This window comes from Camellia sinensis, chromosome 2 (assembly GCF_055761805.1).
Source record: "Camellia sinensis isolate YWXY chromosome 2, ASM5576180v1, whole genome shotgun sequence".
NCBI lineage: Eukaryota > Viridiplantae > Streptophyta > Magnoliopsida > Ericales > Theaceae > Camellia > Camellia sinensis.
In genome coordinates this window covers 124,544,740-124,561,564 of record NC_138962.1, presented here as the reverse complement: position 1 = coordinate 124,561,564, position 16,825 = coordinate 124,544,740, and the positions used below count along the sequence as shown (strand labels likewise).

The 16,825-nt window shown below is 36.0% G+C and overlaps 1 protein-coding gene across 6 annotated transcripts in view; it reads right to left on the bottom strand.

Annotated features, from left to right (window-relative positions):
* LOC114310324 (uncharacterized) overlaps nt 1-15,952 on the bottom strand; it is a 30,720-nt gene extending 14,768 nt beyond the window's left edge. For 2 of the 6 annotated variants that reach the window (XR_014361604.1, XM_028256284.2), the window contains exons 1-5: nt 15,671-15,952; nt 15,423-15,470; nt 15,243-15,313; nt 14,875-15,029; nt 8,538-8,825 (exon numbers count right to left, since the gene is read on the bottom strand). Coding sequence is in view for 4 of the 6 variants with exons in the window: in XM_028256284.2 (XP_028112085.1) it covers nt 8,538-8,825; nt 14,875-15,029; nt 15,243-15,295 (496 nt within the window). In the remaining 2 variants the exon portion in view is untranslated. The remainder of the gene's footprint in view (nt 1-8,537; nt 8,826-14,874; nt 15,030-15,242; nt 15,314-15,422; nt 15,471-15,670) is intronic. The other 4 variants (XM_028256291.2, XR_014361603.1, XM_028256275.2 and 1 more) reach the window with 4 other exon arrangements.
* Between the last annotated feature and the right edge of the window lie 873 nt (nt 15,953-16,825).

Sequence of the window (16,825 nt, the reverse complement as noted above, 5' to 3'; positions counted from 1 at the left end):
AGCTGCTGCAGCCACGTCGCTACACCATTACTGACTGACAGCCCTTATCTGGTTCTTCGTCAACTTAAGTTGTTGAGTCTTCACAGCCCTTGTGTTTTGGCATTGCGAAAAGAAACCGTCAGGGTCATGGTAGTTGTCCATCGCTGTCACCAATGACATGGCGTCATTGACCTCCCGCCAGAATCTTCGTGCCCTCACGTGAGCAGTCCTTTTGTCGCAGCACCTGTTGTCCTTTGTCAAAGCCCAAGGAGACAAAGGAAATCATGGAAGGACACGATCTGCTGGGGAAAAAAAGGTATTAAACCCTTGCCCCGACCAATAAGACTTAACCCGATCCATCCTTCACCCTCAGAACCAACCCAACTTTACAAATCCCTGGTCCAAAAACCCAAGTCCAATTAAAACAACCCAGGACCAGCTCTTTAGTCAGGCCCAAATAACATCTCCAGCCCAATTATTACTTAAACCCAGTCCAGCTAACACTAATAGGCCCAATTCCCAACTATACTCTACCAGCCCAATTCTAGACTAGGCCAACCCATCACTTTTTTCTTTAAAAAGAAAAAGAAAAACATATACAGGCCCAGCCCACAATCAAAACTAATCTGGCCCAAATCCTGTACCTCACTTAAGGGGTGATTCTATTTGCACCCAAAAAATAACTCAGTACGCTCAATTAAAAATTAAAAATTTTATTTCCTATTATACCCTAATGTAAATTTACTAATAAGGACAACACATTAAATCCTAAAATAAAAAATATTTTTTTTCTTATGGTTCACCATAATCACTTATATGTATTCTTTATATTCTAGTCTCTTCATCTTCTTCCCAAAGTTTCAATCATTTTCTCTTCTTCTTCTTCCTCACTTCAAAACTCCAATCCATCCCACCAAAACTCACCATTATCATCAACATCATTGTTTCTTATTGTGTTGTTACATGAAAATAGAAAAAAGTTTGAACAAAAATCAAACAATAGATGAGAATAATAATCAAAATTATTTTTTGAAGAAACCCATCAAAGAGGAGATAAGTATTCATATAAATATTAAAGTACAATTCTTGATTTCTGTGTTTTTTTTTTTAAACGTAAAAACAAATATTCAACCTATGTTACGTCCACACTGTTCGAACTTTCAGATCCAAACAAATTTACTTTGTTCGTATGTGAAAAGTCCGAACAAAACAATCTAGTTCGGCACGGATAGTCGAACAAACTGATTGGGTGCACTCACTTCAAAACCAAACCACCGACCTTCATTTCTTCCTTCTTCTTCAACTTAGACCCAATGTGCTTCTTCTTCAGTAATTGGCAATGAAAAGACTGAGAAGAGGATGACGTGACTGAGGCGTGCCTGAGTATGGCTGAGAAGAAGATGTTGTGGTTAAGAATGGCTTAGAAGAGAAGAAGAAGAGCTTTTTCGAATTGATTTTATATTAAGGTTATTATTTGGGTGTACTATAAAATTAAAATATTATATTATTCAAGGGTAATCTGTGAAAAAATATAGGGTGTACTGAGAGTAAATTATATATGTAAATAATTTAATAGGAAGTACTGAGAAATTGGGCGTACTAATTGATTTTTTGGGTGTAAATAGAATCCCCCTCACTTAAGCCACACCTACCCATTCAAACCAAACTCAGTTATAAGCTTTTTGAGAACAACACCAACCAAGCCTTCATTCAGCCCAACCCATAAACCAGACAACCAAAATTCAGCCAACATACTAAACCCGTACCAGCAGCCCAACTAAAACAGTGAAAAAAAAAAAAAACAAACTTTGACCCCTTTTAACCATGGTAACCAATGCAGAGGTATATTCACATTTGGATGTTTTCCATCAAAACCTAAAAATAATTAAGGCCTCCCAGAACCAAATGTCAGCTCAATTGGTGCAACTACAATCAAGTCTGGATAAATTGTTTGTTCAATTTTTTAGAGAGAATTCATGAATTTCACAAAGTGCTAAAGAAGAACATGTGGAGTTTGTTGACCGAGTTGTTTTGACGTCCAAGGTAACCGAAATTATTTTAGAAGTCCACGAAGTCGTTGCAGTGCAAGTGACTCCCCCCCACACCACATGATTTTATCAAAGGAGGAACTTCCAATTGACAAACCATTATCTGATCCTTCTTCGATCAAGCTGGGCATGATTGATTTTGTTGGCACTGAAATTAAAAAATAAACTAACTACTGGCTTAAATTAATACTTATTTCTTAAAGATTAGTATTTTGTATCATAAAATTACAGTAAGATTTCTCAACATTCTTCAGTTCATATATAACTCACTGCTAATAATTTTTTTAAAAATATTTTTTTTACAAACGTATCGTAACCATACCCATATCCTATTTGATGGCGTAACTATAGATTGGCTAGAAACCCATTACCGAATTCGTCAAATTGGTGTATCCTTAATATATCGTGCATGTCCCATATTACATAGAAAGTAAGGATTAACAAAAGAATGTAACAATAGTAAAATTAAATATCATTAATAAATAAATGAGCAAGTAAACTTGCATACAACATTTTTTACCAGTGCAAAAGGGAAAATTGTCGATTGTTCTACTATTCCAATATAAACATATTAGATTTGATATTTGAAATTAAATATTTGCAAGCTTGAAAAAAAAAAAAAAACTAATTAGTGGCTTAGGTGATGTTTGATAAAATTGAAAACTGCAAAACTGAAACTAAAAATTAATTATTAAAAACTAAATACTGAATTTTTTAAGCTGAAAATCTATTTGACAAAAATTTAAGTTCTAAAATAAAAATAAGTTGTTTGATAAATCAAATTTAAAATTTATTAATTTCAAATTGTATATTTCAAACTTTATATTGTGATGGTGGTGGCAGTGGCAGTGGCAGTGGCAGTGGTAGTAGTAGTGGTGATGGTATGATGGTGATGGTAAAATAATGGTGATACTTATGGCAACAATGACAATGGTGATGAAGATGGTGGCGGTGGCGGCGGTGGCGGTAGTGGCTGTGGCAATGGCAGTGGCATGGTGGTTGTGGTTGTGGTGGTGGTAGTGGTGGTGGTGAGTTTATAATAGTGGATATCGATACTTATGTTTAGTATTTATAAATTCAGTCAAAATTAAGTAAGTTTCATATGACTAAAAATTTTCTTTAAGTTTTAAGTCGATATTTTAAGAGAATTAAATTTTCAAGTGATATCAATTGTGGTTATCAAACGGGCTTAATTGATTATCACTAAATACATTCAGTTTTAAATGTTGTATTAGGATATCAAACAACCCCTTAAATTAATACTAATTTCTTAAAGATTAGTGTTTTGTATTATAAAATTACAATGTGATTTATCTACGTTCTTGAGTTTATATATAACTCACTAATAATTTTTTTTTAAAAAATATTTACAAATGTATTCTAACCATACCTGTATCCTATTTGATCGAGCATCTATAGATTGGCCAAAAGCTCATTATCGAATTTGGAAACCCAAAGTGAAGCCCATGGATCCGAAAGCTTTTTGGTCCGATGAATGTAATTGTTGTTGTTATTATTATTATTTAGTTAGATTAACTACGTAATATTTAACGTGCTTTGATTTTGTTTCCCAAATATATTACCTTGTTTGGTTTCAAAAAATTGAGCCCACTTTTTAGAAATTTGAGATTTTTGTTTTTCATTTTTTTTTATTTTTTAAATTTTTTTCACAAATATTTTACTTTTTAGGTACATCTAAGTTATGTGCATATAGAAAGTAAAAAACTTGCTTCAAATATTAAAAAAAATCACTACAAAAATATATTAAAAAAACACGAAAAACAAAAAAACTCAATTTTCAAAAAATCAATCAAAACCAAACAAGGTGATTAGGAAAGTTTCTAATTAAATTAGGCTTTTAATCCTATACATATTAGTGTTTTACATTGTAATGATCAGTTTTTTAATAAAAAGTACTATTGAGATTAAAGGTTGTGACCGTTTTGTGTGTTTCTCCCTCTTCTTCTTTTCTCTTACTCTGTTCTCCACCATTTTTGGTATCAGAGCAAAAGCTCCAACCCCTGTTTCCATTCTCTTCCTCTCTTGCCTATTACATAAAACCAGATCAAAACCTTACCTCTAGAAATTCGCCAGAGAACATCGGAACCTTACACCATTGCTACCTATTGTATGTCATGACTGACACTATCAGCCACACGTCATCGTCATCTTCTTTCCACAGCCCAGTCATCTCGCGCTTGTTGCGTCTACCCCTTCCATCATCATCATCTTCGAAGTCCAGCAAAGTCAAACAATGAGCCTTCTGTTTGTCATCATCTTTAACAGAAGTAAACAAATCTCAACTCTCTTAAACCCAACCCTAAGAAGGACAGTCCACAACCCAGCCATCTCCTCAATACCTGCGACTTAACATAGACCCAAACCACAGGACCCAACCCAACCAACCCTTGTCCAGTGACCTCTTAACCAGACCAAAAAATAAAATAAAAATCCGACCTAAAATCCAGTACCAAATCAGCCAGCAAATAACCTTGACCCAACCTTATTTAATTCTATTTTATCCATTCAATCATCCCAATCCAATGGAGGCCCAAACCATTGATTAAAACCAGCCCAGCACATTAAACCCTAGACCAGCCCAACTCTATTAAACTCAAAATAAACCAAATTCTACTGTAGCCACTTTAATTCAAAATATCCCACACCAACCCAAAGTCCAAATACTCCGAAAACCAACCCAGCCTAAGCACTCTCCCCAGTCAAATACCCAACTGACCTTCCTTGTCATCAACTATGGTTACCAAAGTGGAGTTGAATTCTAAGTTTGAGACCTTAGACCAAGATATGCAAGAGATGAAGAAAGCAATGACCCAGGTACAAGCTGCCTTAAAAATAAATAAATCTTACTTTGGAAGACAAGGGAAAGGCTGCAATTAGTGAACCTTTGGTGACCCCACCGCCACCTCCCGATTTGGGGTATGGATGCCAACAAGTGCAAGTGAATCATTACTTGACTGATGTTGATGGAGGTGACAAACTACAAGTTCCAGATTTTAATGGGGATCACAATCCGATGATATTTTTTGATTGGTTACATAGTTTAAAGCGTTTTTCCATTGGTACCACATGACAGAGAAAAGGAAACTACTTTTTGCTGAAGCAAAATTGAAGGGAACAGCCAAAATTTGGTAGGCAAAATATCAGCGAGGACACTATGTAGCTATATGTAATTGGGAAGACATGAAAATTGCAACAAATCATTATTTTATTACCGAGTTACAAGCAACAAGCTCACTTGCAATTTACATAGTTAACACAAGGAAGCTATGTTACCTAGAGCATGGATCATTCCGATACGTGAAACAAGAACGAGAATGGGAACGTGATACGCCACATACTCTAAAATATAGTACGATAGGAGTAGACTTATATGGATTACACTACAAGAATTTAAGGGATTTCTAGGGTAATTTTCTTTTAACTATTAGACATCCAATAAATGGTGGGTTATCTTTCTCCAAATTAATCAGATAGCAACACGTTTCTATGAGCATTATGATCTATCTTTGACATTTTGTTTTGTCAAAATTTCACTCACCTTAGATTTTACTTCATTACATTTCTTCTTCTTTTTCCTCTAAAGGAAACTTTAGGAAATACATTGAAAAAAACTTTTGGTATCATTTTATATCGCTAAATTTACCATTTTAGAACAAAAGCGTATCATATTTCGGAACGTGCATACCAAAACGTAATTCACTAGGGTATTAACGTTTTCTAGTAACACTGCAAGAATTCCATGGAAGAATATACTTGGTAATTTTACTGTTTAGAGACAAGGTCTGAGTATTTATAAAATGAGGATGTAAGGATTTCCATGTACCATCACAAACTACATCTGCAAATCTCTTGTGGATCGATGACTAGTAGGCTTTTTCATATGGCATATGCTATCCAAGTAACAGTTTAGAAGGATGAAGAAGCACAAAAGAAGGTTCCTATGCATTCCCCAGTGGACATCCTTACATGAAGTGAGAGGACTTTTGTAGAACCCATCCGAAGCAAATATCCTAATATGTCTTCTCATTCTACTCTTGGTCCTTTTCAGTCTTCATATGGAGATAACAATAAGCCCAAGTGTTTTAACCATCAAGGTTTTGGACACCAAGCAAAAAACCGCCCTTCTCCCAAGATGAATGTACCAATAAAGCCAATGTCTGCGGTTGATAATGAAGACGTTGTGGAGACAAAAGAGTTCAAGCAAACAAAGCTTGTTGTGCAAGCTATTAATCCCCTCTATAGGTCGAATTGATTGGTCGTACTTATCCAATAATCAAATATGAATGACCCGCTAGTCACCAGGTTTTTGGGTCATAATCATTACGTAGGAGAGATGGCCAAGTGGTTCAAGGCGTAGCATTGGAATTGCTATTTAAGCTTTTGTTTATCATGGGTTCAAATCCCTCTCTTTCTGTACATTCATCTAATGTAGCAATGTTACTGACATAATGTATCAAATAGCAATAAATACCATTATTCCAATAGTTAGACATTTCTTTGATATAGATTCTCTATTTCGAATTGTTGTAGACTATGTTACACGGACTCTTCTATTTCCCCCACAATACCCGTGTCCACCGGATATGACGTTGGTAAGGATGTAGGATATGTGTCCGACGCTCGTACCCAATTTAGACACTCAGATCCTTTAATTTGTGACAATACATGAAGAAGAAGAAATTCATTTTTGTTAGTAAAGCAATATTTTTAGCCTCCCACATGAATTAGATATAGAAATTTCATATTTTTTCTGAATCATATTTAATTTCTAATATATTTCTACATAATTTAAAACATCTCATCTGAGAATATTATATAATATGCAATATATATGTGCATATGACGTGTCCCTATACCCATATTCAATTTTGGATATGTATCCCAAGATCCTAAGATTTAAATTTATGAAGGTCTGACGCTTAGATATACACCCGTACCCGACACTCAAACCCGAGTCCATGTAACATAGGTTGTAGATGGAAAATATTGGAACTAGGAGTAGACAAGGAATGAAAATCTCCCTGCTAGTCTATGATACATAAATGGGAGAAAAATATCAGTCAAAGTCATATTTATCTTAACGTTAGGTCAATTTTGATCCCCACTATGATGATAAGGAATTCCAAGATGGAGTGATTGGAATTATTCAGCTATTACTTGCTACAAGTAAGGACAACAAGAAAGACCCTAAAAAGCTTCAGTGTGGGCAAATCTTTCATACTAGGGTAAAGTGTAATGATCAAGTGTGCTCGTTGGTGAGAGATCCAAGAAGTTGCACTAATGTTGTGTCTGAAGATGCTGTGAAGAAATTGGGCTTGAAGGTTGAAACACATCTTGATCCTTATCATGTGGCATAGACAACCAACATGAAGCTAAGGGCTGATAAGCAGTGTCCCGTGACATTCAGCATTGGCAACCTTAAAGAGCAGGTAATGTGTGATGTTCTTCCTCTCACGCTTTGTTATATTCTCTTGGGTCGTACTTGGATATGGGATCATGATGTTATTCATGATGGACAAGCCAATACCAACTATTTTACTGATGCCAAGAGTACACTCTTACTTGTGCCACCAATTCACACCCATCAAACTGAAGAAGTCTTTGTTGATTCAGCGTGTTCCTCCTTCAAATGGCATTCTTGGTCGTGCTCCTAACTCGCCAAAGTCAAGTTCTTTTCAGTGAAGCAAATTTGATGGCATAGCTATAGATTGGCTAGAAGCCCATTATTAGATTTGGCAACCCAATGTGAAGCCCATGGGTCTGAAGGCATTTGTAGTTATTATTATTATTTACTTAGATTTAACTACATAATATTTTGTATGTGATTTGATTTTGTTTTCCAAATAATTTTAGGAAAGTTCCTAATTAAATTCGGTTTTTATTCCAATTTATATTAGGGCTTTGACATTGTAATAATCAGTTTTTGAAAGAGTATTATTGAGATTGAAGGCTGTGTCAGTTTTGCGTGTTTCTCTCCCTCTTCTTCTCTTCTCTTATTCTGTTCTCCACCACTATTTTTAAAGTTTTGTCATATCATTGTATCTGTATCATATAGTATCCATATCTTGTATTTGTATCCGTGCATCCTAGCAAAATATTAATAGATTAGACATTAAGTTTCCAAATAATTCTATGATTTAATTTCCTATTCAAAATTAGGGTTTCAGGCCTATAAATATTAGGTATTTATGATGTAATCTTTAACTTTAAATTGTTAATATTCAGTATAAGTCTGTGGCCCTCTTCTTCCTCTTCTCTCTTCTCTTTCTCTATTGCGCTATACATCACACACTCTCCCTTCCATGATACTACTACATACAATCTATCAAGATTGATCAATGTTCAATGACTGTTAGGGATATTCAAATGAACATGAATTTTGATTACACATTAGTATTTCATAAAACACTTTTAAAAAAAAAAAAACCATGTTATCTTAAATTAACTGCACGAATAAGTTTCTAGAAGATAGAATGATAAAGAACTCACATTTGCTTTTTCCTTCAGAATCACCCCCAGAAGAAGAAGTGTGAGGAACAGCTGTTAAGTGAGGCACATCTTCAAGAAGGGCCTGCAACGAAGGTGGCCTTAGAGTGCTTCTAGCAGCAGCAGCAACAGCAGCAGCAGACAAAACTGGGTGATGATCTTGATCAACATCATCATCATCATCACTTCCAGCAGATAAACTCAACCCACCAATAACGGCTGTCGCAAGAGAAAGGTCCTCCTCCCTAATGATATGTAAAACACGCCTCACAATATTACCAACAGCAAGCTCTGCAATCCAGTACATACAATAATGTAAAATAAACACAGCAGATAAGCCTTAAATAGTTGACAGAAGCAAAAGCACAAAATAATCTAAAAAATATAAGCTACATTAATGGCAATGGTCGAATACAGTCTCCACATATCCTTCAGAAAAGACAGCTCCCTGGTTCTTTCCTTCAAGAAGCTTTGAGAAATAATCAATCTTTGCCTTGGGCAAGATGGCCTAACCTCACAGAAAGTATACAAGAGTGGCCAATTCAGCTAGCCAGTTGGTTTGCCTTCGTTATATCATCATAAACAATGCCTTCCTTTTTTCCATAAAATGACAATAAATATTTGTGAGAGCTTGGTATGTGTTGTTTGGCCTACTTCAACATTTTAGGCTTAAGGGAAAAATAGTTGTCTCGCATGGTATAATAGCTTTGATTATGGAACAACTTGATTTCAAGTATTTTTGCTTCCATCTACTCAATTTGTTCCTCTACACTCAATTTGATTGTTGGGTAAATTACACCACTGCCACTGGTCCCTCTAGTTTGAGAAAAATTTTACTTTGATCCTCGTAGTTTCAATTTGAACAATTTGGTCCTTACACTTTCAATTTTATTGCAATGTGGTCTTGTTTGTCCCTTATCGTTAGAATTTGGAACGAAAAAAAATCAAGTGCGAAACTATAAGTGACAGAGGGCCCGCATTGCAACAAAATTGAAAGTGTAGGAACCAAATTGTTCAAATTGAAACTACGGGAACTAGAACGGTGCACATATGTGGGAGGGTGTAGGGCCTTACACACATTGTGAGAGGGTGAAATAGCTTAATCTACATTCTTCGAATCATTTTCTAGTAGCTTAACCTTTCGACACAAATGATTGTCTAACATGGTTTCCTATGAGGCCTCCTAATTCTTTTCCCTTCACCATCTAAAAAATGGTAGTTTCCTACCTCATCTTGTTTGGAATTTGTTCTCATGAAAAGCTAGAAAAGACTAGATAAGCATATGCAAAAAGATGGTGCTTAGATTGAAGGACAAATCATAACTGTCAGATAGCATGATATATATTGTTGGACCCATTTCCTAACAACTTAGGCTTTTGAGAAAATTGGTGACTTAACATGGTATCAGAGCTCTGATTTAGAGAGGTCTTGGATTCAAGTCTCTCTGTTAGCATTTTGGTATTATGTCCCCATTTGGTTTCTTCCTCTCTATTTGGTTGTTTGCTTCTCCTTCTATTTGTCTCTCCACATGCAAGACGGGACTGCACGTAAGGGAAGGTGTTAGATAACTTGATATATATTGTTGGGCCCATTTCGTAATAGCTTAGGCTTTTAGAAAAATCGGTGACTTAACAATAACAACCTACATAACATTGTCAACTCTCCTTCAATTTATCTAGCATCTTGTACAAAATACCTACAAATAAAGGAGTCACAAGGACCAAATGACCATGGACCAAATGTGTGGCAAGACGATATAAGGTAGAATTCACGTTAAGGAGGACCTTCTAAGATACGGTAGGAAAGCCATAAAACTATAAATCCAGCAAATCTGTTGCATGCAGCAAGGCATTGAAGTAAGGCCCTTCTGCAACTAATTGCATCTTCTTAAGAAGATAGTCTCTAAAGAAATGATGTAACTACCTGGTGTACGTACTCTTATATGCAACATTTGGAAAATTTAGGTATATTTTATCTGAACCCCAACACGAGCCATATTCAGCCGCTGCACCATAATAAAAGTGAAGGAAGTCATAATTCCCTAGCTCATCAATAATGACACTCTCTAGAGCCCACCACACCATAGACTTCAAGGTGTAGAGGCCATAAAATCCTCCAAACTTGGACCCCACTTCCCCCATCACAGGTAATCCGAATAGCAAGTTGTATGGATGACTGCTCCATAGTTTGCCTAAAGTTCTTCAAACAAAATTTTCCCAAACATTCATGTGCTCAAGAGGAGAGTTGCAAGTCTCATATGAGATAAAACCCAAAGGGGAGTTGCAACATCCAAGCCATGCATTGCTTGACTTTGCATTCATACATTCATTTATTTTTGATTTCTCTTGTTTTGCATTATGTTGTGTATATGATATGATTGTTTTGAGAGAAAACTTGATTTTAGAACAATTTGAAAGAGAAGCCTTAGTATAGGAATTTTGGCAAACAATTTAGAATTAGGGATAACTTCGAACTTGAAATTGAAATGTTTAGACATCTTAGAAACGTTAATTGAGGAGCTTAATAGCTTAGGCCTAATGAGTAGAATCTTTTAGACACTTCGTCGAAAAATTAATAGGGATTAGTGAAAATTAAGTAAGTTAATTTAACTTAATTGAGATTAATTAAAGTAACTATGATTAAGGACTAATCTTAATTAATTAGAGTTAAGTATGATTAATTAGTCTAAGTGGAGAAATTAGAGAGTTAGGTGATGAAGCACACACCTTACTAAGTCAAAGAATAAACCTAATGTCCCTCCATTATTTTATAATACAAAAATTGAAAGGAGAAATGGGCTGCTGGAATTTTCTTGTTCTTGGATGAGAGTGATGAGATAGAGAAGGAAAAAAAAAAAAAAAAAAATTGAAGGGACATCAAAACTCCAACCCAAAAATCAAAGAAAAATCATCAATAGGTAAGGAATTTCATTCTCCTACTTGTGTTGTTTATATAATCTAGGTAGGAAGTCATTTAAGATAGGTTTTGAAAGAATTTAAATATAGAAATGGAAGAAAGCTTGGGTTTGAGAAATTTTTATGAAAAATCATGTTTTGATTGATTATCTTTTGAATCCTCTTGTAAACAAATGTTTTCTATGAATTCCATATCATTTATGCATATTTTAGAGTTTCTGAAGTCATGTTTTGAGGTTTGGAATGAAGAAAAATGGAAGAAAATGAGTTAGAACATGAACAGCCGAGCCAGAACCAACAAAGGATGGACCGCTACATGACCACCGCACGTGCGACCAAACAGGGCACTTGCCCGATTTGACTTCTTTTCGTTCTCCTTGATTCACCGAACCTCACTACACTTGATTGAGACTTGAGATAAAATTAAATAAGGTTTAGAAACAAATTTTTAGAGGGAATGGATACAAAAGTAAAGCTAAAGTTGAGTTAGCACATTTGTATCATAAGCGAAAAGAACAGCATTTCAATTGTTTTGCATTTCGTTTCATCCATACTAGTATTATTGCTTATGTAGGTCATGGTCTTGTGGAATATGCCTTGTGCGGGAGCCATTGTGAGTAATATTATTGTAAAGTTACGTTCAAAAGTTTATTTTGAAATCGAAAAAGTATCATGTTCAAAATGTTTAGCTTTGCATCCGAAATGAATTAATATCAATGTACTCTTTGTATGTTAATGCCATCCTCAGATTATTCCCAGTCACTGGGGGACCGTAAGCATGCCAATGACCATCATTTGCGATCTCCTCTACCACTTGGGGGTGGATTTGTTTAATCAATACCTAGGCCGATTATTCCTCTGTTTTGTTCTGTTCTGATGGATCACTATTATGTTTTTTGAAAATATTATGGTTGAAATGAGATACTATGATGGAAAGTTTTGAAATATATTGAGCTTGATGAATTGATCTATAATTTGCAAATTTGTCGATATTCATTCATTACTACGTTAATGTAATATTATTTACTAGGCTATGGCTCACCGCTCTCCCCTATATATATATGTTGGTGATGATGAGAAAGAACAAGCTTGAGCAAGAAGAATTTACTTTTGAGTTTTTGACTTTGTAATAGAAGTCTTGTATGTAACTAGTTTGTACTTTTGTAATGTAATCTAAACGAAGTTGTAATAGATAGTCTATAATACTTGTACCTATTTGTAATCCATGTTCAAAGATGTAAATTATTTGTTTATGTTAATATAAGGTTTGTGTGTTTCATATCATATTTACCTATGCACAGCTCCCAATGGACTTAATTTGCTATGTATGTACGACTTTCGCATAAAGAACCCCAATATTATATTAGTACATTATTTGTTTTTGTTTTGTAAGGCCTTTGGTAGTCAAGACTACTGGCCAATCACCACACTATTCTGTTTAGGATGGGATGGGGTCGTGACAATAGTTGCAGCGCTTAATAGTGAACCAAGTGATTGAAGTAGGTTTTATATGCTCAAAATTGATAGCCTTCCCTTCTTCTAGAAGGGTGATCCCTCCCAGGAGCATCCTAGCAGAGTGCTACTCCGCACTACATGCCCAAAATTAATCATCTTCTCCAAACAAGCCCCTCTACCACTCTTCTGGGAAAGCAATGATAGGAAGCCTCTAACCAAAACAGTGCATCAACCACTTGGTGTCAAGCCCCTCAACAGGATTGCCTCTCTTAAATGGCTCGAGAACTTTCTGTTTGGTGAACAAATTAAATGAATCACTCCAAGAATCACTAGACAGAGAGAAACACTATTGTACAAATTCTAGTGGCCTCAAAAAGAAATCACCAAAGAGCTTCTTTCTTCGCTAGAGAGCCTTTGAAACAAGAGAAAAAGGAGCAGAGAGGCTAAGTGTTAGCACCTTGACATTTGGGAGCTAGCAGCCTGACATTTGGTGGCGCCTTGCACCTATGTCAGCAGACCTAGACCAAGGCATGAGAGAGGCATGCCAACATGACAAGGTGGGCATTCAGTTGTGTCGTGTGGCAGCGGCACTCAACCCTTGGCCAAGCGTCAGCAGCATGGCAACTGCAAGGCACCAATGTGACCTAAATGATGGGCTGCAGCACACTTGGGGGTTTAACACAATCAGATGACTTGACATGGCTAGACAACAAGGCATGCACTTGATTGGTTAGCAAGCCACATGGGCTTGACCAAGACCAACAGATGGCACTCGGGACTCTGTTTGGCTAGTGACATGGGCAATTCGAATTGTCTAAGGCAAGCCAAAGGTAGGCTAAAATATAGGGGCCGTTATGCAAGACCAAGACATGCTAGACCAAGACATGCTGGCATGAGACAAGCAAGGCTGAATTATAGGAACAATTGGTGGCGGTTACAACTGTTGGCTTGTTTCATATTTATCCGAACCCATTGGCAGTTGGGGGTGTCAAGTGATTTAATCTAAAAAGAAAACATCTCCACCAAGGGATTAATGTTGCACATGGCATAAAGTATGGCATTAGTTCAAAACGGCATGGGTCAAAGGATTCATCTAACTATAATTAATCACAGTAGTGATTATGCTGCAGAGTCGGATTAATGATTTACATATGGCTTCACACGTGTATGTCCCATATGAATGAACGTGTATAAGTGATTTAATCTAAAAAGCAAACATCTCCCAAAGGGATTAATGCTGCACATGGCATAAAGTATATGGTAGTAGTTCAAAACAGCATCGATCGAAGGCTTCGCCTAACTATAATCACTGTAGTGATTATGCTGCAGGAACTCCACACCCTAGAAGGGTCAACCGTGGTAGTTTTGCAATACCTAAGTCAAAGAGGCAGGACTATGGTATGTCAAGTTTTTGACCATAGTGTCGCATGACTCTGGGATCAAGTGGCTTGGCGGTTCGATAGAGCACTGTGTCACTTGGTATGTCACCCAACAAGGGGTACATAGCCAACACCATGGAGCATCTTGTGCCAAAGCTCGGAGATCTAGGCAAATCCTAACGGATTAATATGCTCTAACACGAATTAGCATACACTAACAGAATTCCAAATATATGGGAAATTCACTAAGGACCACGTGACCCTCCTATAAATAGGAGGTAGTACAGAAACTTTAGAGAGATCATCCCTGAGCTCAATATTTTGTACCCCAGTGCTCATATGCCTCTCTCTCTCTCTAGATTGTTGTGTTTTGTAAGCAAACACCGCCTCTGTCCTCAGCATGACATGTGGTTCCACTACTTCTCCAGTCAAGTACCACATACGTTATACAGCATTAATCCTTGATAATATTTTCATTTTTTCTGCATGTTATTTCTCTATCACAGACATGTAGTAGTAACAATAACAATCATGAACTAATTGATCAATAATTGCTGAAATGACAACTGATAGAAATAATAAGACACGTACCCACAGGATTTGCAGCAATCAGCTGCTCTCCAACCTCCTTTATAGCATCAATAAGAGCCCCAGCCTGGTTTGTGTGGGGAATTCGCTGCTGTGAAATTACTGACCTAAGCAACTCCGACGTATGCTTGGCTGTAGCCTTCGATCCCTCAATTTTACTGCCACAAGAAAGGATTAAAAAAAACCAAAACACACACACAATTACAAAATGTTAGCTCAACAATTCGATGAACTATACCAATGAAAACAAACACCCGCACAAATAAGACCTCAAAATGCCAATCTGACAATCCAATGAACAATAACGATGAACACAAAACCCCAAAATGCAAATTCGACAACACAAAATGAACAAAATATGATGAACTTACCGTTTTCTCAGCTTGATTACGAAATCATTCACAAGGGCATGCACGTCCGGCATGACTTCAAAGAATTTCACCTGAAAAATATATTAAGAATAACTTCCATCAATCACTGTTCTCTGTTTGGATGCCAGGAAAACAAAAGGAAAACATCCACCCCAAAATCTTTATCATATCGGGACCTACCTGAGAGAAACGGCTTGCAACTCAATTCACTTTCTCGGTATTTTGTTTCTAAAATCAAAAACAGCGAAAATCGCAAGAATAAAAATTTTAATTGTCTTTTTCCTTTGTTTTCCAGCAAAAAGGTTGATAGAGACAAAAGATCGATCGTGCGGTGAGAAGAAGTTCGAGATAGAGAAATAAATAAATAAATGTAGACAAAATAAGTGAGAGAGAGAGAGAGAAAGAAAGAATATGACTACGGAACTTACAAGCAGAGCAATACCCCAGAATTGGATGAATGAACGATAGATAGTGTGGTGTGGGTCTCAGAGGATGAGAATGAACTCGCTCTTGGTTTCCGTCTCGGCAGTGTTTGGGTGGGTTGGATTTTTGCTCAGAGAGAGAGAGAGAGAGAGAGAGGAGGGGAAAGTGAAGAGTCCGGATCTCGTGTAGTGATTATTCGTAGTCCATTTTGTGGGCGTCTGGATTTGTTTTTTATTTTTTTATTTTTTTATTCTCTTTTTTTTGTTTTCTTGGATAATTTTACTTTCACTAATTTCCTTCCGTTTATATTTTAAATATATAGGCCTTGTTTAGTTTACTTTTAATAATCAAATCTTAGATAAAAAATTTTAAAACTTTGTTTAGAAATTGTTTGGGATGACCTAAATAAATGTACTTTTTATCTTTTTACGAAAAGATGTACAAAAAAGTAGAGAGGTGATGTGATGAAAAAAAGATAAAAAGATAAAAAGATAGATTATTTTGAGGTTGCCAAACTTGGCCTTAGCTTAGTGATTTTAAAAAAAAAATATTCAAAATCACTCTCTCTTCTACATATTAATCGATCACTTTTTCTCTCTCCTCTTTCATTTTCAATCACTTTTTCTCTCATATACATCTACTCAATTACAACAAAATATCAAATCATCCCAAATTCCTATACTCCAAAACTATTTTCAAAACATACAACCAAACAAACTCAAAAAAATTTTAAACTCTCTCTTTAAAATATTTTTTGAAAATTTATCTCTCGAAACCAAACCCAACACATCCATAAATTTTTATTTTTTAATAAAAATACCACAGTATTCTTATATTCTTCCATTTAAATTTTAATTCTAAAATACTATAACCATCCTCTATCTCCATCGCAAGCGCTACCTCATTCCTCTACCATTCCCTTATACCATTTTTTCCCCTTCCGTCTGCGATCACTTTATGTCATGAACCACACACTCTCACAAACCCCCTACCATGAATCACTCACTTTCAAGATTGACTATAGAGAGTTAGGATAGAAGAAGATGAGTTGGGAGTGACGGTGGTGGTAGCGATGGAGGGTTGAGAATGGCAATAATAGCGGTGAAAGAAAGGTGGTGGGTTTTGAAATTGAAGATGTGGGTGTTATTGAAATAAAGATA